Genomic DNA, 23730 nt, shown 5'->3' with positions numbered 1-23730 from the left:
TTAGGGAATTTAAACTTTATTACAAACGTGCCATCGAGTCATCAGATAGCTTTATTTAGAGTAGCAGTGCGATCATTTAAGTATCTTAGAAAGTCGATGCTGGCAGCTGCATCCCTGGGCAGGAGGGTTGGAGGTGAGGACAGAGCAGTTCGAGGATCAGCGCGTTTGCCCAGGGGCTGAGTAGGGTCCGAGAGAGACACAGAACTTCGCGGAACTGGGTTACATAGTTTTTTTTGTTTTTTTTTTTTTTTTGTCTTTGTTTTGTTTTGAAAAACTTCAAACACAAAGTAGAAAGAACGGTACTCTGATATGTCCACCTTCGCTCCAACAATCGATAACATAATGCACTGTCTCTCTCTCCTGAAACATTTTAGAGTAAGTTGCAAATATCATTACTCTACATCCTTCAGTTCATCAGGAAGCATCTCTCCAAAATGAGGACATGAAGAAGAGTCATTCAGGGAGATAAAATCTGAGAAGTGTAGGATTTAGGGGTAAAGATAACATTCTGTTCATCCAGGAAGAGGCACCACAAAAGCTTGGTTTACTATTAATTATTTGTGGCTCTCTGGTATTTTCCACCTCTCCTTTGAAGACTTTGGGAGATGGATATATGGTAAACGCTATTAATTTTTTTTTAATTGAAGTATAGTCAATTTACAATGTGTCAATTTCTGGTGTACAGCATAATAGTTCAGTCATACACATGTATATTTGTTTTCATATTCTTTTTCATTATAGGTTACTACAATATATTCAGTATAGTTCCCTGTGCTGTACAGTATAAAATTGTTTATCTATTTTGTTAGTCTATTAGTGAGTGTCTGCAGATCTCGAACTCCCAATTTATCCCTCCCCACCCCCTTCTCTCCCGGTCCCCATAACCATAAGTTTGTTTACCGTGTCTGTGAGTCTGTTTCTGTTTTGTTAACAAGTTCATTTGTCTTTTTTTTTTTTAGATTCCACATATAAGTGATATCATATGGTATTTTTCTTTCTCTTTCTGGCTTCACTTAGACGCTTCTAAAAAAGTTTTCTAAGGTCTTTTTTTTTTTAATTTAATCAGCAAAATTTCAAACACATTCAGTAGTTGAAGAGGACAGTGTCCTTGGCCGACGCCATGGGCCAGGCCAGGCAAGTCCTTGGGAGGAGAGAAAGCTGGCCAGCCTTCCCCCACCAGCGGGGAGAAGGGCCAGGCCCTTGAAAGATGCCCAAGGCCCAGGTCAGTAGAAGTTTGAGGAAGCAGGTGTGCACCTAGTGCAGGTGCCATCCAACCCATGCGTGAGGGAGAGAGAGTACCCCCGGGAGCCCCCTGGTGGTCTTCTTGGCACAGTGGGGGTGTGGGGAGAGCGGGAAGCGGGAAGTGCCAAAGGGCACCAGCTGACCTTGTAATATGTTTGATTAGGAGGGACTTTGCCTTCTCTGGTTGAGTAAATTTCGTGATCAATGAGATGAGCAAGTCTTCCTCCTTTGGGCAGGAGAACTGGGAAGGGGGCGGGCAGAGGCATATAATGTCTTGAAGAATATCATCACAGCAGGAATTGGTAGGGGGTCCATTGTTGACTCATTCATTCAACAAATACTAGGGAGCCACCTAGGATTATATACAGCAAGCAGCATTCTGAGACACTAGGAATTTGGCAGGGAGCAACACGGGCAGAAGCCCCTGCCTCTTGTAGCTGATGTTCTAGTAGGAAAGACAGACAATAAGGTAAATGAAATACACGTAGTGTACTAGATTGTGATAAGCACTGAGAAGAAACATTAAGTGAGGGTGGGGGTATGTGTGGAGATTCTAGGACAACCCGATTGAGAAATGGGCAGAGGACCTGAATAGGCATTTTTCCAAAGAAGACATACAGGTAGTCAACAGGCACATGAAAAGATGCTCAGCATCACTGATCACTAGGGAAATACAGACGAAAACCTCAGTGAGCTGTCACCTCCCACCTGTCGGGGGGCTGTGGTCCAAAAGACAAGAAGTAACGAGCATTGGCGAGGGTGTGGAGAAAAGGGATCCCTCGTGCTGTTGGTGGGAATGTAAATTGGCGCAGCCACTGTGGTAAGCAGTATGCAGGTTCGTCAAACAATTAAAAATAGAACTACTGCATGATTCTACTCCCTGGCATTTATCTGAAGAAAATGAAAATACGAATTCAAAAAGATACACACACCCCTGTGTTCATAGCAGTATTATTTACAGTAGCCAAGATACGGAAGCCACCAAAGTGTCCCATTAGCAGATGACTGGATAAAGATGTGATATGTCTATATCTGTATGAAATAGTACTCAGCCATAAAAAAGAATGAAGCTGTCATTTGCAACAGCATGAATGGACCTGGCAGGTATATTTAGTGAAGTAAGTTAGACTGAGAAAGACACATACTTTGTTCTCACTTTTTTTGTGGAGTCTAAAAAATAAAAGGAATGAATGAATGTCACAAACAGAATCACAGATAAAGAGAACTAGTGGTTATCGGTGGGGAGAGGTATGGGAGGAGGGGCACCCTGGGGGAGGGAATTAAAAGATACAAACTATTAAGTATAAGATAAGGTACAAGGATGTAATGGACAGCACAGGGAAGAAAACCAGTGTTTTATAATAACTTTATACAGAGTACAGTCTTTAAGAATGTCAAACCACTGTGTTGTACACCTGAAATGAATATAATATTGTACACCAACTATACTTCAATGAGAAAAATAAGATGAAAAAAGAAGAAACATTAAGTGAGGGTGGGCGTGTGGAGATGGTAGAAAGGGAGGCCAAGGGAGTCCACTGAGATGCCCTTTGGGGAAAGGCCCGTGACACTCGAACCACATTAGCTGTGTCCATGTGCGCAGAGTTTGTGTTGCAGGCTGTTTCTTCACTGGGCCTGTCTCCCCTCAAGAACACTTAAATAGGAAGCACCTTAGAGCTGGCTTCGACATGGTCTTTACATTTTTACTTCTGTCCCTGCATGTGCTGGTTTTTTCATCAGGTTTCTCCTGTAATCCTAAGATATCTTGCCGTAAATGAATGATGCATGAGTTTCTCCTTATTGCACCGTGTCTTCTAGAGAGGGTTCGGATAAGACAGCACGTCTCCAGGTCCCCCAGGAGCCTTTGCAGAGTCCTGTGGAGTGTTCTGTGTAAACGTTTCCCATGGTTTTTGAACAATGACTGCCATGTCACTTAGCAACTTAATTTTTGTTCCATCTTCACATGGAACATTGAAATTGTGAGCTTTTTCCCTTTTCTGTTCATTCGTTTCACTCTGGAAATGAAAATCATCCTTTTCAGAGTGATGACAGGCACGTTAAAAATTTATGAAGTGTCGTTAGTAGATTCCAGCCACTAATATTAATGGTTTAGATATTGACGTAGTTGAAGAAAATAACATTAAAGGGTGTATGAATAGTGGAATACGCAAAGTTACCCTTGGGTATAACTGACTCCAAGTGTGGGATTCTCTACTATTTAGTACCTGAATGGCCAGTACAGAACAAACACCCTTTTTATTAATATAGGATTTGCTATTTTCCTATACAATATAACATTAGGGTTTTGAATTACTCTTGAGGGGACTGTTCCCTGTGGTTTCAGCTGTGGGTGTCATTAAAGTAGATGAGTATGGCTATCAATTGTAAATCTCAAAACTCCCAAATTTATTCCTTCCCACCCCCTTTCCCTAGTAACCATAAGATTGTTTACTATGTCTGCGAGTCTGTTTCTAATGTTAGCCATTATATATAAAAATAGATTTTAAAAACTTTCTGCTGTATAGCACAGGGAATTGTGTTCAATATCTTGAAATAAACTTTAATGAGAAAATATGAAAATGAATGTATGTATGTATATGCATGACTGGGACATTGTGCTGTACACAGAAATTGACACATTGTAACTGACTGTACTTCAATTAAAAACAATAGTTAAGAAAATTAGATGAGTGTGATAGAAGATAAGAACTTGAACAAAGTCTCACATGCTAGAAAGTAAGAATTTCCTTTAAGAAATATAAAGACAGATCACCCTGGAGGAAGATCCAAAATTGTATTATAAACGATCAGTGCTTTTGAATTACTTTCCTATTGCTCTCTGAGATGGCTTTAAAAAATACATATGTAAATGTGCATTCACCGTTGTGTATTACATTGAGTTTTAACTTTTATTCCTGTCCTTAGAAAAATACAATTAATAGTGGGGCGGGTATAGCTCCTGGGTTCATTCTGCAGTCCTTCCTCCAAATATAAATAAATAAATAAACCCAGTTACCTCCCTCTCATAAATCTAAAGAAAAAAAAAAAGAAAATACAATTAATATCGGTATTATGACATAATTAATATTTTACAGATAAGAACTGATTTTTGGAAAGCTTATTTTTTTTATGAGGGGGAGGTAATTAAGTTTCTTCATTGATTTCCATGTGGAGGAGGTACTGGGGATTGAACCCTGGACCTTCTGGGAGCTGAGCATGCGGTCTACCACTAGAGCCATACCTTTACCCCCTTGGAAAGCTTATTTTTTGATAGCTATGTTGTAGGGCCTGAGAAACTGACAAAAGTAGACAATTTGCATGATATCTGTGAAGTTAGTAAACCTGTGAAGTCATGTTTATAAGTGTCCAGAATCATTTCAGATGTTTTTAGCCAGCAACATTTTAAGGAACTATTGTTTTGAACCACACAGTGTTAATTAGTACCAGGAAATAACAATGTAAATACATGATTTGTTACTGAAAAGTAACTGATGTTTGCAGTTGATGAGTTTATCAGGATGGGCTAGGTGGTGCTTCAGTCACAAACAACTCCAACAACAGCTGTTCACTGATAGCTCATGGGATCTGTACGCCACGTGTGGGTGGGGAGCTCTGACCCATGTCATCCCCCCATCAGGCACTTGAGTTGATGGAGGTGCTATTATCTGGAACATTGGTCAGCTTGAGAAAGGGGAGGTGCCGAACCTCACAGTGGCTCTTAAATGCATCTTCCTGGAGGTAACAAGCCTTCTGCTTTCACTTTACTGATCAAGGCTAGCTCTAGGACCTCATCTGAGGCCAAGGAGGCAGGGGAGTATGATTCTCTCCCCATGTACCTGGAAGGGGAGAAGTCACAGAAATACTGTTGAGTAGCACCATTGTCTAACCACAATTAGAAAAAAAATTCAAAATGAATGAGTGTTCACGATGTTACATGCTTTGGTATAGCAATTGGGTTGTTACTCATAGCTGGTAGTGATGGTTAAAACCATTGATTATAGAACAGATTTATAACATAACCCCCGGTGTTAGTCTCTCCCCTCTGATGGAGTGTGTCTGAGTTTCAGACTTGAGTTCCGAGACTGCTCTACAGACCCCACCATAAAGGCTGGCTTTTGTTGACAACTCTTGCTTAAATCAGTTTGCTTGTTGCTGGAATTAAGCTTTTTCGTCTCTGATGATGATCTCTAGATTATTGGGCAACGATTCTGGCTACTATTAGTTTGTAGTAATTTCATTTCTTCCTTAGTCTGTCTTCGATTGTTGCACTTTTTTTTTTTTTTTGGTAAATTGTGGTAAACAGAACATAACATAGAATTTATCATAGTAACCATTTTGAAGTATTGAGTTCAGTAGTGTTCAGTGTATTCACGCTGTTGTGTCACAGATCTCCAGAACTTTTTTATGTTGCAGAATTGAAACTACCCATTAAACAACTCATTTCTCCCGCCCCCCAGCCCCTGGCAACCACCATTCTATTTTCTATTTCTGTGAGTTTATACTTTAGATGCCTTATATAAGTGGAATTACACAGTAGTTTTCTTTCTATGACTGGCTTATTTCGCTTAGTGTAATGGCCTCACGTGTCATCCATGTTGCAGCATGTGACAGGATTTCCTGCATTTTTAAGGTGAGTGATATTCCATTGGGTGTGTATCACATTTTGTTCATCTGTGGATGGACATTTGATTTGCTTCGACTTCTTGGCTATTGTGAATGATGCTGCAGTGGTTGTGGATTTGCAGATATCTCTTCAGATCCTGCTTTCAGTTCTTTTGGTTATATAGCCAGGAGTAGAATTGCTGGGTCGTATAGGAAGTCTATTTCTAATTTTTTGAAGAACTTCCATACTGTTCCCCATAGTAGCTGCACCATTGTATATTCCCACCAATGGTGCACAGGGTTTTAGTTTCTTCACATTCATAAATAACATTTGTTATTTTATTTTTAAAAAAAATAATAGCCATCATAATGATTGTTAAATGATACCACATTCTGATTTTGATTTTTCTCTAATTATTAATCATGTTGAGCATCTTTTCATATGCTTGTTGGCTTATGCTTGTTGGAGAAACGTCTAAGTCCTTTGCTCGTTTTTTATTCTTTTTTTTTGGTTGTTGAGTTGTGGGAGCTCTTTATATATTATGGATGTTAACCTCTTATCAGATATATGATTTGCAAATATTTTCTCCCATTTCTGTAGGTTCTTTTTACTCTGTGGATTATTTCCTTTGATTCATAGAAGTTTTTAAGTGTGATGTCATCCCATTGGTCTGTTTACTTTTGTTGCCTGTGCTTTTGGTGTCATATCCAGGAAACTGTTATCGAATTATATGTGTTCAATGACCTAAAACACAATACAAATAGATTCCTAAATGAAACCAGGAACACAATGCATGAACAAAGTAAGAATATCGGCAAAAGATAGAAACTTTAAAAAAGAAAAGAAAGAAAACATTTGGAGCTGAAAAATACAGCTATATTGAAATTACTGAGTTATGGTTAATACTCTGGTGACATGTTGCTATTAAGAAAGGTTCAGTAGCGTCTGAGCTACATTCTTGAGCTTCTGACATAATCTATTATTTGCTATAACCCTATAAAACATAGAAGGAACAGTGTCCTTGGCCACCTTGCAAGGTGTGACTGTAGGTTTTGGAAATACCTGAATTTCGTAGGGTTTGGGTTTTGTAGATGTGGGTCTAAGTGTTCAGAAATCAGTGGACCGAGGGCTGAGAATGTTGTGCTCTGAACCTACCTGGGTTTTGGGGTCTGTGAGAGCAAGCATGAAATCAGGTAACTGAAGAGCAAGCCAGACGATGTGGGTTTGAAATGGGCAGGTTTCTTATTTGTGAAGAAAGAAGAGAAAATACAACAAGGATCCCAAGGAAGAGTTGAGGGAATGGAGGGGCTAATAATTGAGCACCGCGTATGTTCCCAGTGCTTCAGGTAGGTTTCATCGAATCATCACAAGAGGTAAATGAATCATAGAAATGATTTCCATTTGACCCCTGAGAGAAGTGAATGGGAGGGATTAAGTCCCAGAATTAAGAGGCAGCATTGTGTAGTGTGGCAACAGTGTGGGCGTTGGGTTCAAACTTGCTGACGCTAGAATCCCTTCACACCATGGGCTTAGGGCAAGTTGCTGAAAATTCAGTTTCCTCGCCTCTAAGATGATGATAATAGTGCTTATGTTACAGGATTATTGGGAGAATTAAATGAGACAGTGCATGTTTGAGTTTTTAACCTCACGTCTGTGAAATTGTGAGCGCTCAGTGTTATCTGTCACTCACGTTTAAAAAAAATCCTTAGTTTTTATTGAAGTGTAGTTGATTGACAATGTTAGTTTCAGATGTACAGCAAAGCAGTTCAGTGATGCATATACATACATACTTATACATATTTTCAGATTCTTTTCTATTACAGTTCATTGCAAGAAATTGAATATAGTTTCCCGTGCTATACAGTAGGTCCTTGTTTATCTATTTGATATATAATCATGTGTTATCTGTTAATCCCAATCACATTTATATATGTGTTTGTGTATGTGTGTATATACGCACACACACATAAATGTATATGGGTATATTTTATTTGGTTTCCCAAGATCTTATACTTTGTAAGTTGTGCATGAAATAAGTGGTGGAATCAGGAGACGGGACTGTCTCCCACCAGAGCCTGTTTTCTTTTCATCACAGGGCCTTTAAGAGTTTTGTAGGTTAGAGGAAGTGAGAAATAGAGAGTGATGACAATGAGGTTGAAAAGTATTCAGAGAAGCTGCCGTCTGCTGATGGGTTAGGTGTTTTGCTTAGGTCATTGCGTTCAGTCTCATGTCATCCAGTAGACTGGCCAAGATCGTGGAGTCAGGAGGGTGGGGCTGGGCTCTGATCCGTGGTCTGTCTCGTGTCAAAATCTGTGTTCTCTTCATCAGAAGTAGAGTGATGAGGTCACTCTGACCTGTAAGGGCAAGAGAACTCTTGGAAGGCTGGAATCGGTCACATATGAAAGTACTTCTGAGTGGGGGCCACTGTGCAGTTTTTAGGAACATAAGATGATTTGGGTTCCATCTTTATGGAAATTCTAGTGGGGGACAGAAGCCCAAAAAAAATATAAAATTACGTTGATGTACCTTAAATTATCAAAAATGATCAGTTTCTTCAATAGGATTTAAAGGGATGCAGGTGCAGTGCTGGGGTGGAGAATTCGTCAAGAAAGATGTACTGAGGAAGCCGGCATCCACCCCTGCCCCCAGCAATTAGAGGAGAGAGTTCAGTGCAATGGAGATGTGGTCCGTCGCTGGTGAATGGTGTAATCGTGAAGACTGTGCAAGACTTTTTAGTAGTGGGTGGTAGAAAATAAATACCACGAGAAAAGGTGATCATCAGAAGAAATGTTTCCCCCAACGGGGAGGCGCCCAGCACTAGGAAGGCTGCTGGTTGTGAGGACAGTCAGAGTGACCTCAGGGTCATGATGCACTGATGGCTGCAGGTGGCTTGGGGAGCCTGGAGTGAGGCCACTGCCTGTGAAGGCCAGTTCGTTACACCTGTATTTCCAGACAGGGGACAATTGAGGGAATGGGTGTGGCAGTGTGTGTGCACCTTCCCCCGCAAGCCCGGTGGCCTGTGGTCCGATGGCCTGTGGTTCGTGTCCCTGGTTGGCGCCCCTCCAGGGCAGGTGGTCCCGGGCTCCTGAAGACTTTCCTAGCAGCCTTGGAGCCTTGGCTCCCACCCTGGGGCGTCCAGAAGCAGCATTCCTCTCATTTCCTCTTTTCTGCCTCCAGAGGTTTATAGGATTCTTTCTCTGCCGGGAGTCTTCTTTTCTGTTGCGTTCGTAGTTTCCTTTCCACTTGTGATCCGTAAGTTCTGTATTGCATCATAATTGAGCCCCAGTGAGTTTGTCAACTGTGAGATGTTTTCATTTTTTGTGATTGTCCCCTCCCCGCTTTTTTTGTCTAGGACTTTCTGTGATTGGTTGTATAAAGCGTATTTTCTCACAGGTGGCATCCGCACTCATTGCCAGTTGTAAGCATGTTTTTCATTGTCAATGTATACAAAGTCTAAGATCCTTGGAATAGACAAAATTGAAATGTGACCTCGTGTGTGGTTAGGAATTGCACAGTTTAAAATTCCATTGCTAGATTTTGCCTCTACTTCTGCATAATACAAAACTAGAAAAATAATTTAAACTCTTTGAATATTTGATAAATAACCGATAAAAATGTTGCCGGAAAGCATGCTGCTCTTAGACCCTTAAGTCAGGGTGTGATGATACAGGATGGTGGTTGGCAAATCTGACCCTCTACTTTTCTGGAAATAAAATATAATGGGGACAGGGCCACACCCACTCATTTGCATATTGTCAAATGATGAGACCACATGGGCCACAAAGCTTAAAATGTTTACTTTGCCTTTTTCAGAAAAAATTTTGCCTGCCCTTGGCATAATGTAGCATTTCTCAACCTTTGGGGTCTCTGGACCTTTTTACAGTCTTAGGAAAAGTTCTACTTACGTGGGTTATGTTCATACTTACCATATTGGAAATTAAAACTGAGAAATTTAAAAAAAATTTCAATTTTAAAAAGAACAATATTAAACTTGTTATAGGTTAACATAACATTTTTATGAAAAATAACCCTCCTCCCCCAAAAAAACCCATGAGTGATTTGGGACTAGCTGGCCTAATGGAAGACAGTCACAGCCTCTTCCCTGGGTAGACTGTGGACTTGTGGCTCTGTCTTTTGGTTGAAGGATATGAAGAGAAACCAGTCTTACACAGATCTGTAGTTGGAAAAGGGAAGAGTATTTTAATAACCTGTTCAGTTGTAAATTTTTTCTTCATTGCTACAGTTGAGCCTCAAACAATGTGGGGCTTAGGGGCGCCAACCATCCATGCAGTTGAAAATCTGCTTATAACTTACCGTCGGCGTTCTGCATCTGTGGAGTCTACCAGCCACAGATCACGTGGTACTGTTCAAAAAAAATCTGTGTAAGTGGACCTGCACAGATTAAACCTGTTTTTTGTTTGTTTGTTTATTTTTTTAAGGGGGAGGTAGTAATTGGGTTTATTGATTTATTTCTATTTGGAGGAGGTGCTGGGACTGAACCTGGGACCTCGTGCAGGTCAGGCAGACACACTACCACTTGAGCTATACCCTCCCCACTAAGCCTGTGTTTTTCAAGGGTAAGCTGTTCATCACAACGCTGCACGTGGTAGTTTTTTAAAAAATTTTTTTGGGGGTAATTAGGTTTTTAAAATTATGATGATTATGATTATTTTCTTAGTGGAAGTACTGGGGATTGAACCCTGGACCTTGTGCATGCTAAGCGCGCACTCTACCACTGAGCTATGCCCCCCCTTGAGTGACTGATTCACACGTGACTTTCTAATACAAATGCATTGATAATTTTAAAAATATTGGTTCGTTATCCAGAGGTTGACACAATATTAACAAAAATCACATTTGCTTATGTCACCACTGATCTTCTCAGAAGAGCCTTTGGGTGTTGGGAAGCTGATGGAACTGTGCAGGGTGGGAACAGAGTCCCAGAATGCGGGCATTTAAATTAACACGGTACCTTGCAAAGCCAGGGCAGCCTCTGGTGGATGCAAGTTTTACAAAATTCTGTTTTTTGCTTGAATTTTTATGTTTTATCATTAGCAACACCTCCAGAGTCAGTTATAAAGCTTATGACTTCATTAAGGGCATTCTAGAGTCAACATTTTTCTTCTCTTCCTTTTTTTTTTAAGTGAGAGAGTTTGGCAGTGAGGAATACTGTAACTAGGACGGGTAGTTTCTGTTTGGTACTGTTGTCCTGATTTGTGCTAAGGTACCAGTGGTTTTGTCCATCAGTGCTTGTCATCATTGGTGCAAATGTCCACACGGTGCAAAAGGCAAATAACATCTCGATATTTGTATGAAAATAGTTCAACATCATGAACGCCTTTGAAAGGATCTTGGAGACCCCTGGGGTCTGCAGACAACGCTTTGAGAACTGATGGTATAAAAGGTTTAAATACCATTTTCTGTGAGCAGATTGATGCCACCTACCTGCATTGCTTCTTTTATTTTCTAACAATTACGATTTATGAAGGTTTGCATAATGGTAACAGATACCACTTTGATGCTTGCATTGGCTAATAGAGCTCATGAATATTTCAGATAGAAGTTTTTTTGATTAGTTTTTTTAATCTGTCTCATTAGATTTGTTAAAAAAAAAGTTTACTTTTGTGTTATTGCTGTTAGGTTTTGAAAGTACTTGAGAGTATTTATAACTCATGAAGAATCTACAGTTGGATTAGTGGGCCCAGTTCTTGTGTCTTGAAACAATGGGATGTTAATACAATTATTTATTTATGATGATGGTTAGTTAAAAGTTTTCCTGTTCTTGGATACTCCTCCAAATAGAGAGGACACGCATTGGGGAAATTAGGTCCAGTACTTGATTTTCTTCTTTGTCTGCATTAACTTTGTGTGTGAAGTATTGTAATTTATAATAAGAAATATATATTTGGTGTTCTGTGTAACCCTTTCTCTTTCTAAAACCCTTGGAATTTTTCCTAAGTGATAAGAGAGATTGATAAAGGTGGCTTCCATTATTCCTAACTACTCTGAGCCATACCTTTGTTTACCTTAATGAGGTGAGTGTTGGAAAGCCCTTAAGGATGGGGGTCTGGTTGCCGGGGGTGAGTGGAGGGTTGGAATTTTCAGTCCCACCCTGACCTCCTGGGAGGGACGAGGGCCTGGAGATTGAGTTCAGTTGCCAGTGGCCACTGATTTCATCAGTCATGCCTGTGTTATGAAGCCTCCATAACAAACCTCAAAGCATAGAGTTTAGAGAGCTTCCAGATTGGGAACACATGGATGTTGCCTCTGGCGAGGACGTGGTTGCTCTCTTCCCCTTCCTCACTCTGCATCGCTTCCATCTGGCGAGTCCTCATTATATCACTTTACAATTAACCAGTAATCTAATAAGTAAATGTTTTCCTGAGTTCTGTGAGCCACTCTGGCAAATTAATCGAACCTGAGGGAATTGTGGGAGCCGCCAAGTTATAGTCACTCCATCAGAGAAGCCCTGGTGACAGCCTGGATTTACAGTTGACATCAGAAGTCGGGGCAGTGTTGTAGGACTGAGCTCTTAACCTGTGGGCTCTGATGCTCCCCCCATGAGATAGGGTGAGAATTGAGTTAAATTGTAGGACTCTGAGCAGGTGTCACAGAATTGGTTGATTGGTGGAAAACCACATTTGGGGTCAGAAGTGAAGTAGTGTTGTAGTGAAGTATGGAGACTGGAGGAGACACACAGGAGGAATGTGTGTGTGTGTGTGTGTGTGTGTGTGTGTGTGTGCGCGCGCCCATTAATAAAAGTTTTTGCAGATGACTGTTTCACTGGGTGCAATTGAGGCATTTTTGCTTTATGGGAAGCTCAAAAATACTTTCTGCCACCAATACCCTCACTTCCGTGGTTGGCCACTAGGTGTCACGAGCGTCCTGGGAGCCCTGAGGGTTACCCAGGGTGTGTGGAAACTGAACATTGTAAGCTCGAGACCTTCACGTATTTCACTGTTTCCACATGATCGACGCCAGAAGAACCTGATACAGTGTGATATATAGAAGCAAGGTACAACTGGAATAATGAAATTTCAAAAATAAGCCCTTTTAGAGGACGGTTGTAATAATTCTGTTGGGTATTGTAAATGCTTCAGGTGCCCTTGATACTGCAGTTACGTTCCCGGCATTTGGGTCGCTCTCTTTTTTTTTTATGGAAAGATGGATTGAACTTCAATTTAAGAATATTCGGTAATCCCTCTCAGGACATACTGTAACAGCTGGTATTTTTGTGTTGTAGTAAATCGATTCCATACAACAGTCAGTAATAATCATGGCTGGGTTCTGACAAATTCCAAAGCATTTTCAATAAATTTAGCCAAAGAAAATAACATGATTACGACAGAAATTTAGCTCAGTTTGAAAGTTGAACCCAGCAACTCTGCTTTCGTTCCATAGAATATTAAGCACTTCTCTGGTTGGGATTTTATCAAATCACTTTATTATTATTATTTTTTTATTAATAGACTTGCATATGTTCAGAGAAGGAAATTACTTTGCAGCCTATATTTCTTAAATAATATAACTTTGGAAAAATTTAACCCTGAGTGTTTATTGTGAAATAAAAGATGAGAAATGCTACAGTAAAGTCTTCTGTATACGGCATATGTGGAAAGCTACAGACATCAACTCAGAGAGATATGCTGATTTAGAAGGTTGTTTTCGTATTAATAGGGTGTTCGTTATAAGCATAAATCGGCTGTTACGCGGGGTACATGGTTTATGAAAGTGAAACATTGTAAGTTCCTTAAGGCATGAAAAAAATTGTAGTTTACATGGTATAGATTAGATAGTGTGTTTTCCTGTCATTAGATGATCAGTACCATACAAATGATGACTTATGGCATAAAAAGCTTACACACATGTAAAAAAAAACCTGCCTCCCTACTTATGTATATACATTTTGCCCTAATGGTAAAAATATGTGCATACACTTTACAGATTATGACCGTTTGTCTCTTTTTTCTCAGGAAAACAAAAGTTTACTGAGTGAATGCATTTTAAAAATCACATGTGGTCTGTTTTTTACTTTCTTTGTGTTTGAATGGAGGAACACTTTTATGTAGTTGAATATGAATCCCGATTGTTAGGATAACATACGGAAAACAAAGTAGAGTTGCCGATTAAAATTATTAGGAAAAACAGCTTCAGAGATGGGCATTCATGAAGCCTTGCTGTGTCTTTTTTGGTCTAATTTTTAGCTTAGTGATTTATATTTTCATTTGGTATTTAAAATAACTGCCCTCATATTTTTAAAGTAACACAGAGTGGATCTCTGTACGGATTTGTGTGCAGTTTCAAGTACCTCAACCTTTGTAATGTGAAGCAAAATTCAAGACATTGCACCGGATAGTCTGGTCCAAGATAGTCTATTTGATGGTGAATATTTTTATACTAACGTTTGCTTTGACAATTAAAAAGCTAATTTAGAAGGCTTTAGTAGAATTTTATAGTTGGGGCTTTTTCACGTGGAACTTGCAGGGTCATTTTCTTTATTCTGAAATACGAATCAGCAATTTAAAGGCCTTCAGAACTTAAGTGAGCCAGTTTTCGAGTGTTTACAGGTTCTGTTTCTCTTGTTAATAGATGTTAAAATACGCTTTTAAATTACTGAACCTGCTTTACAGAGAACTGGGGAAAATGCATTTAAAAAGTGAACTGAAACACACTGTGTGGTTCTTCTGATTTCTGAAAAACGTAAATGCAGTGTATTTTCTGTTATTAGGCCGCAGTGGCCCAAATTTAAACCACATGGTCTCCTAGGTGTCAGGCCAATGTAAATTTTGATCTTGCTACTTTGATGTTTTCATTTTACAATCTCATTACCAGAATTAAAAAAAAAAAAACAAAAAAACCCAGTCGTAATAGCCAGCATTCATTGTTTGCAGAATGTGTTTTGTATCCCCTCGCAAACTGGATTCTCGGACAATTCTTATCTCCATTTGCATGAAAGGAAATGAATACCTGATCAGATTAAATAACTTATCCCAAATCACAGAGCTTGCAGGATTAGAGATGAAGCCAAACTCGAGGGCCCTTGCTTTTAGTTACTGTACAAGAGTGCGTTTACTGCTTATTGGGGGATAAATGTTAGTTAAAATAGTTACTGAAAAAAACTGATATCTTCCAAGATAACAGCAAAGCTTAGTTTTTCCTAAAACAATTTACTTTCATATGTTCGCTGGAATTGTTAGGCTTAGTTGAGTTTATCAACAGTTCTGTAAATCTATAATGTCTTCCTTTAATTCTAATATTCTTGTTAGGTTGTTTGCAATTTTCAGTTAGAGAGCTTGGCAGTTGTCATATCAGGATGATCTACTTAAAAAATGACAATTAGTTGTAAGTTGTTGCTAAATGACAATCTCTGCTCTACAGTTAGAAATAGGAATTTTAGAATGACACCGGCTTACAACAGCTCCCTTTTGTTCTCCATCTATTGCAGTCAGCGGTTCTCAAACCAACTGGAAAAATCTTCCAGGAAGCCTTGATCCAGGCACAAAGAACTTTCACGTTTTTAATTAGAAATCTCACATCAAAATCTCAGACTTCCCCACTTAGAAGAAATTCTGAAGAATCGTGATCTCCTCTAATGTGCTGGGATCAGAACTTTGACTTCATTACAGAATGTTGTTGCAAGTCAGCAGCCTTCCCTCTTCTCCTTTTGAAAGTGTTCCTTTTCTTTGTAGACACGGCCTGCTCGGTGCGGAACCCGCGGCAGGGACGGCGTGGCTGCAGGCCGCGGAGTGGGGCCCCCGGCCGCGTCTGAGCGGAGCGTGTCTGCAGAGCCCGGCCGCAGCCGGCAGCCTGCATCATGCCAGCGCTGGCCACCGGCTCGGGGAGTGACACAGGTACGTGGGCCCGCCAGGGCGGCTTCCCTCCCATCCTTGCTTAAATCACATCCTTGCTTGTTCACAGTGAAATCCAGCATTGCTCTCAGCGAGCGCAGGCAGGTCCGGCTGGTTTTCCTGTAACCAACACGAAGGGCATCCCATCAGCCTTCCAAGGTGAAAGTTACCGAAGGGCGTTGCCGGACCGCAGCTTTCTCCAGGTCGTGATGGCTTGTGCTGATGCTCTCGGACCGGCTTGGGGGCTTTTTTTTTTTTTAATTTTTTAATTTTTTGCTTTTTGAGGAGGGTAATTACATTTATTTATTTATTTATTTGTTTGTTTATTTTAATGGAGGTACTGGGGATTGAACCCAGGACCTTGTGCATGCTAAGCATGCGCTCCACCACGGAGCTATATACCCCCCCCCATCTTGAGTTTTGGAATAATGCCATGTATTTCCTTTTATTTAAAAAAAATTAAGCATATTAAAGATACAGAAAAGTGTGGGAAATACTGTGATACATTACACTTCACTCTGATTTAGTAATAGCTATGAAGTTTTTTTGCCATGCTTGCGTCAGACTTCTCATTTCCCCCCTTTTCTTCTCCATTTTTCCATTTTCTTTCTTCCCATCCAGAGGGAAGAACTATTCTGAAGTTGATACATGGCATTAAAGGATTCTTTGAAAACAGATGAACATCCTTCACCTTGTTATCAGCTGTAACGCTTAGTGATACTCAGAGTAAAGATTTCCAAGAAAGGGAACAGACTCTCAGGTGGATGTAGGTGTGAGATCCCTTCCTCCTGAGCTGATGGGGGTGCTCAGTGCCCCTTTGAAGCCTTATTCTGGGCTTCTCCAGAATCAGCACTTTTACAACGTGTAGATTCATGGACCCTTTCTCCCCTAGAATTTTTAAAATAGAAGGTGAGTGGGGTTGGAGCTGTACCTTCCATTTTTAAGAGTGCTCCCAAGAGGTGGTGGCATAGAATGTCACTAAAAGGAATGTTCTGTGTTGCACTGACCATACTGAATTTATTCCGTTTAATACTGTTCTGTAACCAGCTGAGACAGCTCTTTTCTTTAACTGGACGCTCACTGACGCCATAATTTTAAAAAAGCTGAATCACAGGTTTGCTTTTCCTTGTTATGTTGCGCTGCACGTCTAGTTCTTTGCTATTTCGAGTGTGGTCATACTTATGTTTTAGCAGGTTCTGTCTTGTCTGTATCCGTCAAGAGTGATGTTTTTCTACCGTGATTTACACCGAGGGTTAGTTTTTCTTAGGAAGTGATTTTGATTTTTAAATTACATAAAAATCTTTTTTTTCCCCTCAAGATGTTAACTTGGAAGCCAGCTCCTCTGGAAAAAAAAAAGATTTTTTTTTCTTTTCAGTTTTTATATAGTCCCATGTTGTGTTCGACTATATAAAATGAATGGTTTGACTTTCCACAGTGGTTTAGGAAATTAATAGATACAATTTATTTGAACCGTAAATTTCCTACAGTTATGTAATGAGTAAGTGTTATGCCTTGCTGTTCACCAAAAAAAAAAAAAAAATGCCTCAGTTTAGTTGAATGCAGAATAGTGTTGATTACATCTAACATGGGAAATGATTAAAATGGAGCACTGATAGTTTATGAGGCAGTTTAGATATCTCTGTTTTTGGTTTTTAGGGGGCTAGGTAATTAGGTTTATTTATTTACTTATTTATTTTAATGGAGGTACCGGGGATAGAACCCAGGACCTCATGCCTGCTAAGCACACACTCTACCACTGAGCTATCCTATCCCCAGTTTAGGTGTCAATTATGAAAGATGGCATTGGCTGTTTAGGATTAAGAAAGGACTTTTACACACAGAGTGAGCCCATGTGGTGCAAATCTAGAATGCCTGTGTGACTTACACCTGGCTTCGTGGGAGTTTTTCACCAGTGTGTCCCAGTGAGGTTTAGGTCAGGCAGAGGAGAGGTGACTGTTACAAGTCACTGCATTTGGGGAGCCCCAGAGTGTGGTGTAACACTCGAATGCTAATGGTTTCCTTGTGTTCCTTGTCGACCAGATGTAGTTGACCGGTCAGGGGTCATTTTTACCATCAGCGGCGTTGCTTAGCTGTGGCGTTGCCATTGCTCTGTTATCAGGTCCCCAGGGGAACAGCGTTAGCATAAGCGAAGGGCAGAGCTCATGGGGCAGGAGAAAGACACCCGGCCAGCGGTGGCCCCCATGCACGCAGTGCTCACGTGGGGAAGCACTTCCTATGTGCCTTTCGACCCCTTCCTCTCCCTCTCTCTGCTTATGTCACTTGAGAGCAAAAAATGTATAAACTACACAAGTAATGCATAAAAACATTCTTGTCATCAAAGAGACAGAGATAGGAAGGGAGGGTATAGCTCAGGGCTAGAGCATGTGCTTAGCATGCATGAGGTCCTGAGTTCCATTCCCCAGTACCACTGTTAAAAAAATAATAAAATAAAAAAAGAATAAAAATAAATAAACCTGATTACCTCCCCCACCCAAAGATACATAGATAAAGGAAGGAAACTCATTGCCCATTCTTCCCCTCCCCTCAGTCTCCTTTTCTTTCTCAATTTGATGAGGATCCTGCAAGAATTTTCTGTATGTTAAACACTTGGGTGCATATATCCATAAATGTGTATGTACATAAATATGTTTTATGTCTTTTTTCTTTATTTTTTAATCATAGATTCTGCCATACTCTCTGGATTATTCTATAACTTTCTTTCTTCACCAAGTGATACATCTTTCTTGGGGGGGAGGTAATTAGATTGATTGATTGATTGATTTTAATGAGGGTACTGGGGATTGAACCCAGGACCTTGTGCATAGGTAAGCACGCACTCTACCACTGAGCTCTACCCTCTCCCTCCAAGTAAGATGTCTTGAAGAGGTATTTCTATGATGTGTGTATCTCTGTCTCTGCATACATCTGTATATAATGATATAAATATATCCTCCTCATTATTTTAAACTAATACTTGGTCTTCCTTTGTGTCACAGTTCAGTGAATCAGACTCCTGCTAAGGAAAATTGTAGTTTTGCTCCTTTTGTAGGATTTTGAGATAAAAGATGTACTCATTTAATTGATGTTGTCAAGTTATCCTCCAGAGTGGTTAAACCACTTACTAATCCATGGACAGTGTGTTAAAAATCTTTAACCCTACATTCTTGCCAATATTCAGTATTCTATATCTTGATAATTTTTACCAATTGGATGGGGAAAACACGGTATCTTCAGTGTTAAGTGTGCTTTACTGACATAGAACATTTATTTCTGTTGATTTAATGGCCAGTTATTCCTCTGATTTGTCTGCTCGTACCCTTCCCCCATTATTTTATTGGTTTATTATTTTCTTATTTTTCATAGTATTTCTTTATTTGTATTTTGTATATCAACTCTTTGGGTCATTTTAGGTTGAACGCCATTCCTTCAGGTCAGTCATTTGTCCTTTCTTTTCTTACTTAAATGGTATCATTTTCAAAATAGAAGTTGAAGACTTTTATTTAGACTAATCAAAATTTTCTTTTCTTTTCCCTTCTGCCTAAGAAGGCCCGTCCCTACCTAAGGCAGGATCATGAAGATACTCTTTAAGATTTCTTTTAATAATTAAAAAATTTGTTCTTACACATTTGGTTTTTTAGTCCAACTAGTTTGTACGTGGAATGAGAGAGTAACCTAATCAAGTCTCATTTCTCACGTGAACAGCCAGTGGCCCCAGAGTCACTTGCTTGATAGCCCATCCTTTTGACATCGATCTGTAATAGCCTCTCTGTTGTACATCAACATTACACCCGTTCTGGGTTTTCTTTCTTCGTTTCTATACTCTGGTGATCTTATTAAAAAAATTTTTTTTCAGTGGAACTTTTAATTTTTTTAGAGCGATTTTAGATTTAGAGATTCTGAAGACAATACGGAGAGTTCCAATATACCTTATTCCTTGTTTCCCTGATTGTTAACATTTTACCTTGGTTTGGTACATTCATTTCAAGTAGGAAATCAATATTGATACATTATTATTATTAACTTAATTCTGCACTTCATTCAGATTTTCTTAGTTTCCCCTTAGTACCCTTTTTTGGGGTCCAGGACCTCACATTATGTTGAGTTGTCATTGTCTCATTAGGCTCCTCTTGGCTGTGAGGTTTTCTCAGCCTTTCCTTGTTTTTGATGAGATGTCTAGACAGTCTTCAGGAGTCCTGGTCAGGTCTGTGTGGTAGAATTTCCCCTCTGTTGGATGTAAAGTGTCACTGTCATATTTAATACTAAGGATACGTACTATCAACTTGGTTCACGACTGTGGGTGCTGACTAATGGGCTGAGTGGTGTTGGTCACGTCCCCCACGGTAAAGGCACTCTCTGCCCACCCTTCCCCACCGTCCTCTCTGGGCGGACATCCCTGTGTGCAGCCTGCGCTCAAAGAGTGGTGTCTTAGGCTCTTGCTCCTTGAGAGTTAAATATCCACATATGTTATTTGGAATACTTTGTCTCTTCTCTCCTGTTAATTTGTTCAATCATTGTTTCATGTCAGTGTGGATTGGTGGATATTTATTTATACTTTGGGATATAATCCAATACTACTTAATTTATTTTGTTGCCCAAATTGTTCCAGCTTTGAGCACCAGGAGCTTTTTCAGTTGGTTTCTTTTATGTATCCCTGTCAATGTGGGCTTTGTGTTTTTTTTTTTTGATAGAGGTGCCGAGGATTGAACCCATGACCTTGTACGTGCTAGGCAGGCACTCTCCACTGAGCTGTACCCTCCCCCTGAGGGCATATCTTGCAGTGAGCTCTTCTAGAATCAGCCATTTCTCTAAGGAGCCTCTATTCTTTTTACTGGGAAATGGGAATAGAAACCAAGATCTGGATGACAGGTTTGCACATGGCTGTCAGAATGTTGTTCCTTTTAAGCCCTGTCACTTGACAGAGCAAAGAAACACATGCATGTGTACTAACCTGTGTATGTACGCACGTATATGAACATTTCTGTGTGCAACCATCTGTAACTATATTAAACTAAATACAAATTCTTACTGATGTCTCCAGCTCTGATCCGTTAGGAAATCGATCACTTAGCCTCTTTCCCTTGTCTGTAAATTCCCACTCCAACAGTTAGAAACCTGGCTCTCACCGCCCACCACCATCCATTCGCTTAACTGTTCAGTTCCAGTGCCCGTGTGTAGCAGTATCCGAATTGTTACCAATCCCTCCTTGGGAAATAGTTTTATCAACGAGCCAGTTGATCTGGATTTTTTTTCTGTGATAGTTACCATTCTGTTTTGAATCTTACGGCATCATTGTTTCCCTGCATAGTACCTATATTAGTTTTAATTTGATAAATTCACGAGGTCTGATTTTTACAAACATCGTATAATGTCAAATATAATATATATACAGAAATGCATGTAAAACTTTTATAATACAGTTTTAAAAGTAATTAGAATGCCAGCCTCCATGTGACCACCACCTGGGTAAAGAAATTGAACCCCCAGAAAGCAATCCGTGTTCTTCCTCCCGGCCACCACCTCCTCAACCTCCGTAGAGATGGACAGCAAAGGAGAAGACTTCTGTCTCGCACTGTACATAAAACAGATGTTTTAAAGCATCCCTAGGTACTTGGGTTTAACTTTGCCTGTCGTCGAACTTTATAAATGGAATTACACCATATGAGTTTTTTTCTAGGTCGGTGGTGACTATTTAGAATGAGAAAAAAATAACAAATTACAAATTTTTGAAAGTGGATACATAAGATAAATATTATAGGAAAAGCATCATATTTTAATTAACTGCCCGACACACCTCTACAGTGGTTTTTCTTCTTTATTGTTTGGCTATCTCCTTTTTGATTGCCTTTCCCTATGACAATGATTTTGTAATATTTAGGAGAAGAGAAGAGAAAGACTGTCCAGTCTGTAAGGGAGAAACACAAGATGTTGTGTAGACAATACTTCTCACGCAAAATAGCTCTGCCACTGGTTGTGTGGGGTGTCTTTCCCCACACCAAGTGGCTCTCGGCGACACCAGCTAGGTGTCCTGCGGTTGAATTCTGACACACGTTGGAGTGATTTAGCGCACACCCCACAGGTTAAGGGCTCAGTCCCATAAGACACTCCCCCTGCCCCACTTCAGATACAGGTTAAATCACAGGTCCTCAGGTTACTCACAACTTTGGTCTATCTCCACTACAAAACCAGAGGTTCCCACAGTCTTCTACTTGGATGCACGCGTTGGCTAGAACAGCCCACAGAACTAAGGGAAACATTTAACTTCTGTTTACCGGGTTATATATAATAAAGGAACCTGGTGAAGGTTACGGATGAAGAGGTACATAGGACGAGGTCTGGAGGGTCCAGAGATGAAGAGGTTCTGTCCCTGTGGAGCTGGGGTCCATCACCCTCCTGGCCTACAGATGTGTTTACCAACCTGGAAGCTCGCTGAACCCCAGGCTCCTGGGATCTCGATGGTGGCTTCATCACACAGGCGCGACCCATCGTTAACTCTGCATTCAGCCCCTTTCCCCCTCCTGGACGCGGGAGAGGTCCTGTGGCCACACATCTCCTGCTCACCATGGTGGACGTGTAGGCATGGTTCACGGTAGCTTTAATTTGCATTTCTTGGCTTATGGTGTCAGACTTTCACGTTGGCCATTTAGATTTTGTCCTGTGGGAAGGACCGATTGAAGTCTCTGGCACATTTTTCGATTGCAGTGTCTTCTACGTAGCACGTTTTAATATTTTCTAAATTCGGTCCTTGGCCAGTTGTGTTAGTTCCTTGTGTTACAAGCGCCTTCTTGTTCTGTGGGTGTCTTCTCACCCTGTGCCGCCTTCCTGTTCTGTGTGCAGGGGTTACAAGCGTCAGTGGAGTTGAGCACCATGTTCCTGTTTATGGTTAGTGATTTCTGTATTTTATTCATGAAGTATTTCCGTAACCTGTGGTCAGGAAGTTACCCCTTCTTCCTTTTGCATTTTGACTCTGATGCTTTAAATAGGTTTTGTGTAAGGTGTGAAGTAGGGCTCCAAATTCATTTCCTTCTCCCCGTGTCCCGCCATCCCCCCAAGACTGCCCTCTCTGGGGTCTTGACTACAAGGTTGACTGTGAGTGACCAGACGCAGCATCCTTATTTTCAGTTCTGGATCACAACAGGCATTACTTCAGCAGTTTTTCTTTCTCATATTTGCTCTAGGTTTTTTTGGTTGGTTGTTTGTTTTATATATGCCCTTTATTAGATTAAGGCAGATTCCTTTTATTCTTTCTTAGTTTACAGAAGACTTTTTTTAAGATTGGGAATCAATTGACTTTATTTTTTAAATTTTTGCTTACTTTTTAAAATTTATGTATTTGTTTTACAATATAGCTTTTAAATTGAAGTATAGTTGTTGTACAATATTATGTTAACAACTATACAGTATAGTGATTCACAATTTTTAAAGGTTATACTCCATTTATAGTTATTATAAAATGTTGGCCTGTATTCCCCGTGTGGAACAGACATCCTTGTAGCTTATTTTATACCTGGTAGCCTGTGCCTCTTCATCCTCCCCCTCCATCTTGTCCCTCCCCCTCCCTCTCCCCAGTGGCCACCACTAGTTCCTTCTCCACATCTGTGAGTCTGTTTCTCTTCCATTATATTTACAGAAGTCTTTTTAAAAATGACTAGCCACCGAACTTTGTCAAGTGCTTTTTATTTACTCATGGTAACGATCCCATGATTTGTTTCCTGTATGTCTCAATATAGTAAATCTCACTGATAATTTTTTTCTTTTTTTTTTTAAATTGAAGTGCATCAGTTACGATGTGTCAACTTCTGGTGTCCAGCACAGTGTCCCCATCATGTGTGTATGTATATGTACTCGTTTTCATGTTCTTCTTCATTAAAGGTTATTACAAGATACTGAACAGAAGAAACTTTTTTAAAAACTATTTTTATATATAATGGCTAACATTTGCAAATCTCAAACTCCCAAATTTATCCTTCCCACCCCCTTTCCCTGGTAACCGTAAGACTGTTTACTTTGTCTGCGAGACTGCTTCTGTTTTGTAGATGA

General features: G+C 40.1%; 1 protein-coding gene and 1 long non-coding RNA gene across 4 annotated transcripts in view; one reads left to right on the top strand and one right to left on the bottom strand.

Annotated features, from left to right (window-relative positions):
- Nucleotides 1-760: 760 nt before the first annotated feature.
- On the bottom strand, nucleotides 761-23730 carry LOC116661583. The gene is made up of 3 exons (XR_004317527.1): nucleotides 23604-23730; nucleotides 18662-18666; nucleotides 761-797 (listed from the first exon to the last, which is right to left on the bottom strand). It is a non-coding gene; the product is annotated as an uncharacterized LOC116661583 (long non-coding RNA).
- The window catches only part of MPP7 (membrane palmitoylated protein 7), a 163007-nt gene continuing 154811 nt past the window's right edge, over nucleotides 15535-23730 (top strand). For 2 of the 3 annotated variants that reach the window (XM_032474025.1, XM_006176676.3), the window contains exon 1: nucleotides 15535-15696. In XM_032474025.1, coding sequence (XP_032329916.1) covers nucleotides 15660-15696 — 37 coding nt within the window. In that variant the 5' untranslated portion in view covers nucleotides 15535-15659. The remainder of the gene's footprint in view (nucleotides 15697-23730) is intronic. The other variant, XM_032474026.1, reaches the window with a different exon arrangement.

Source organism: Camelus ferus, chromosome 35 (genome assembly GCF_009834535.1).
Source record: "Camelus ferus isolate YT-003-E chromosome 35, BCGSAC_Cfer_1.0, whole genome shotgun sequence".
In the NCBI taxonomy this organism is placed as follows: domain Eukaryota; kingdom Metazoa; phylum Chordata; class Mammalia; order Artiodactyla; family Camelidae; genus Camelus; species Camelus ferus.
This window is presented reverse-complemented; position numbering and strand designations above follow the sequence as displayed.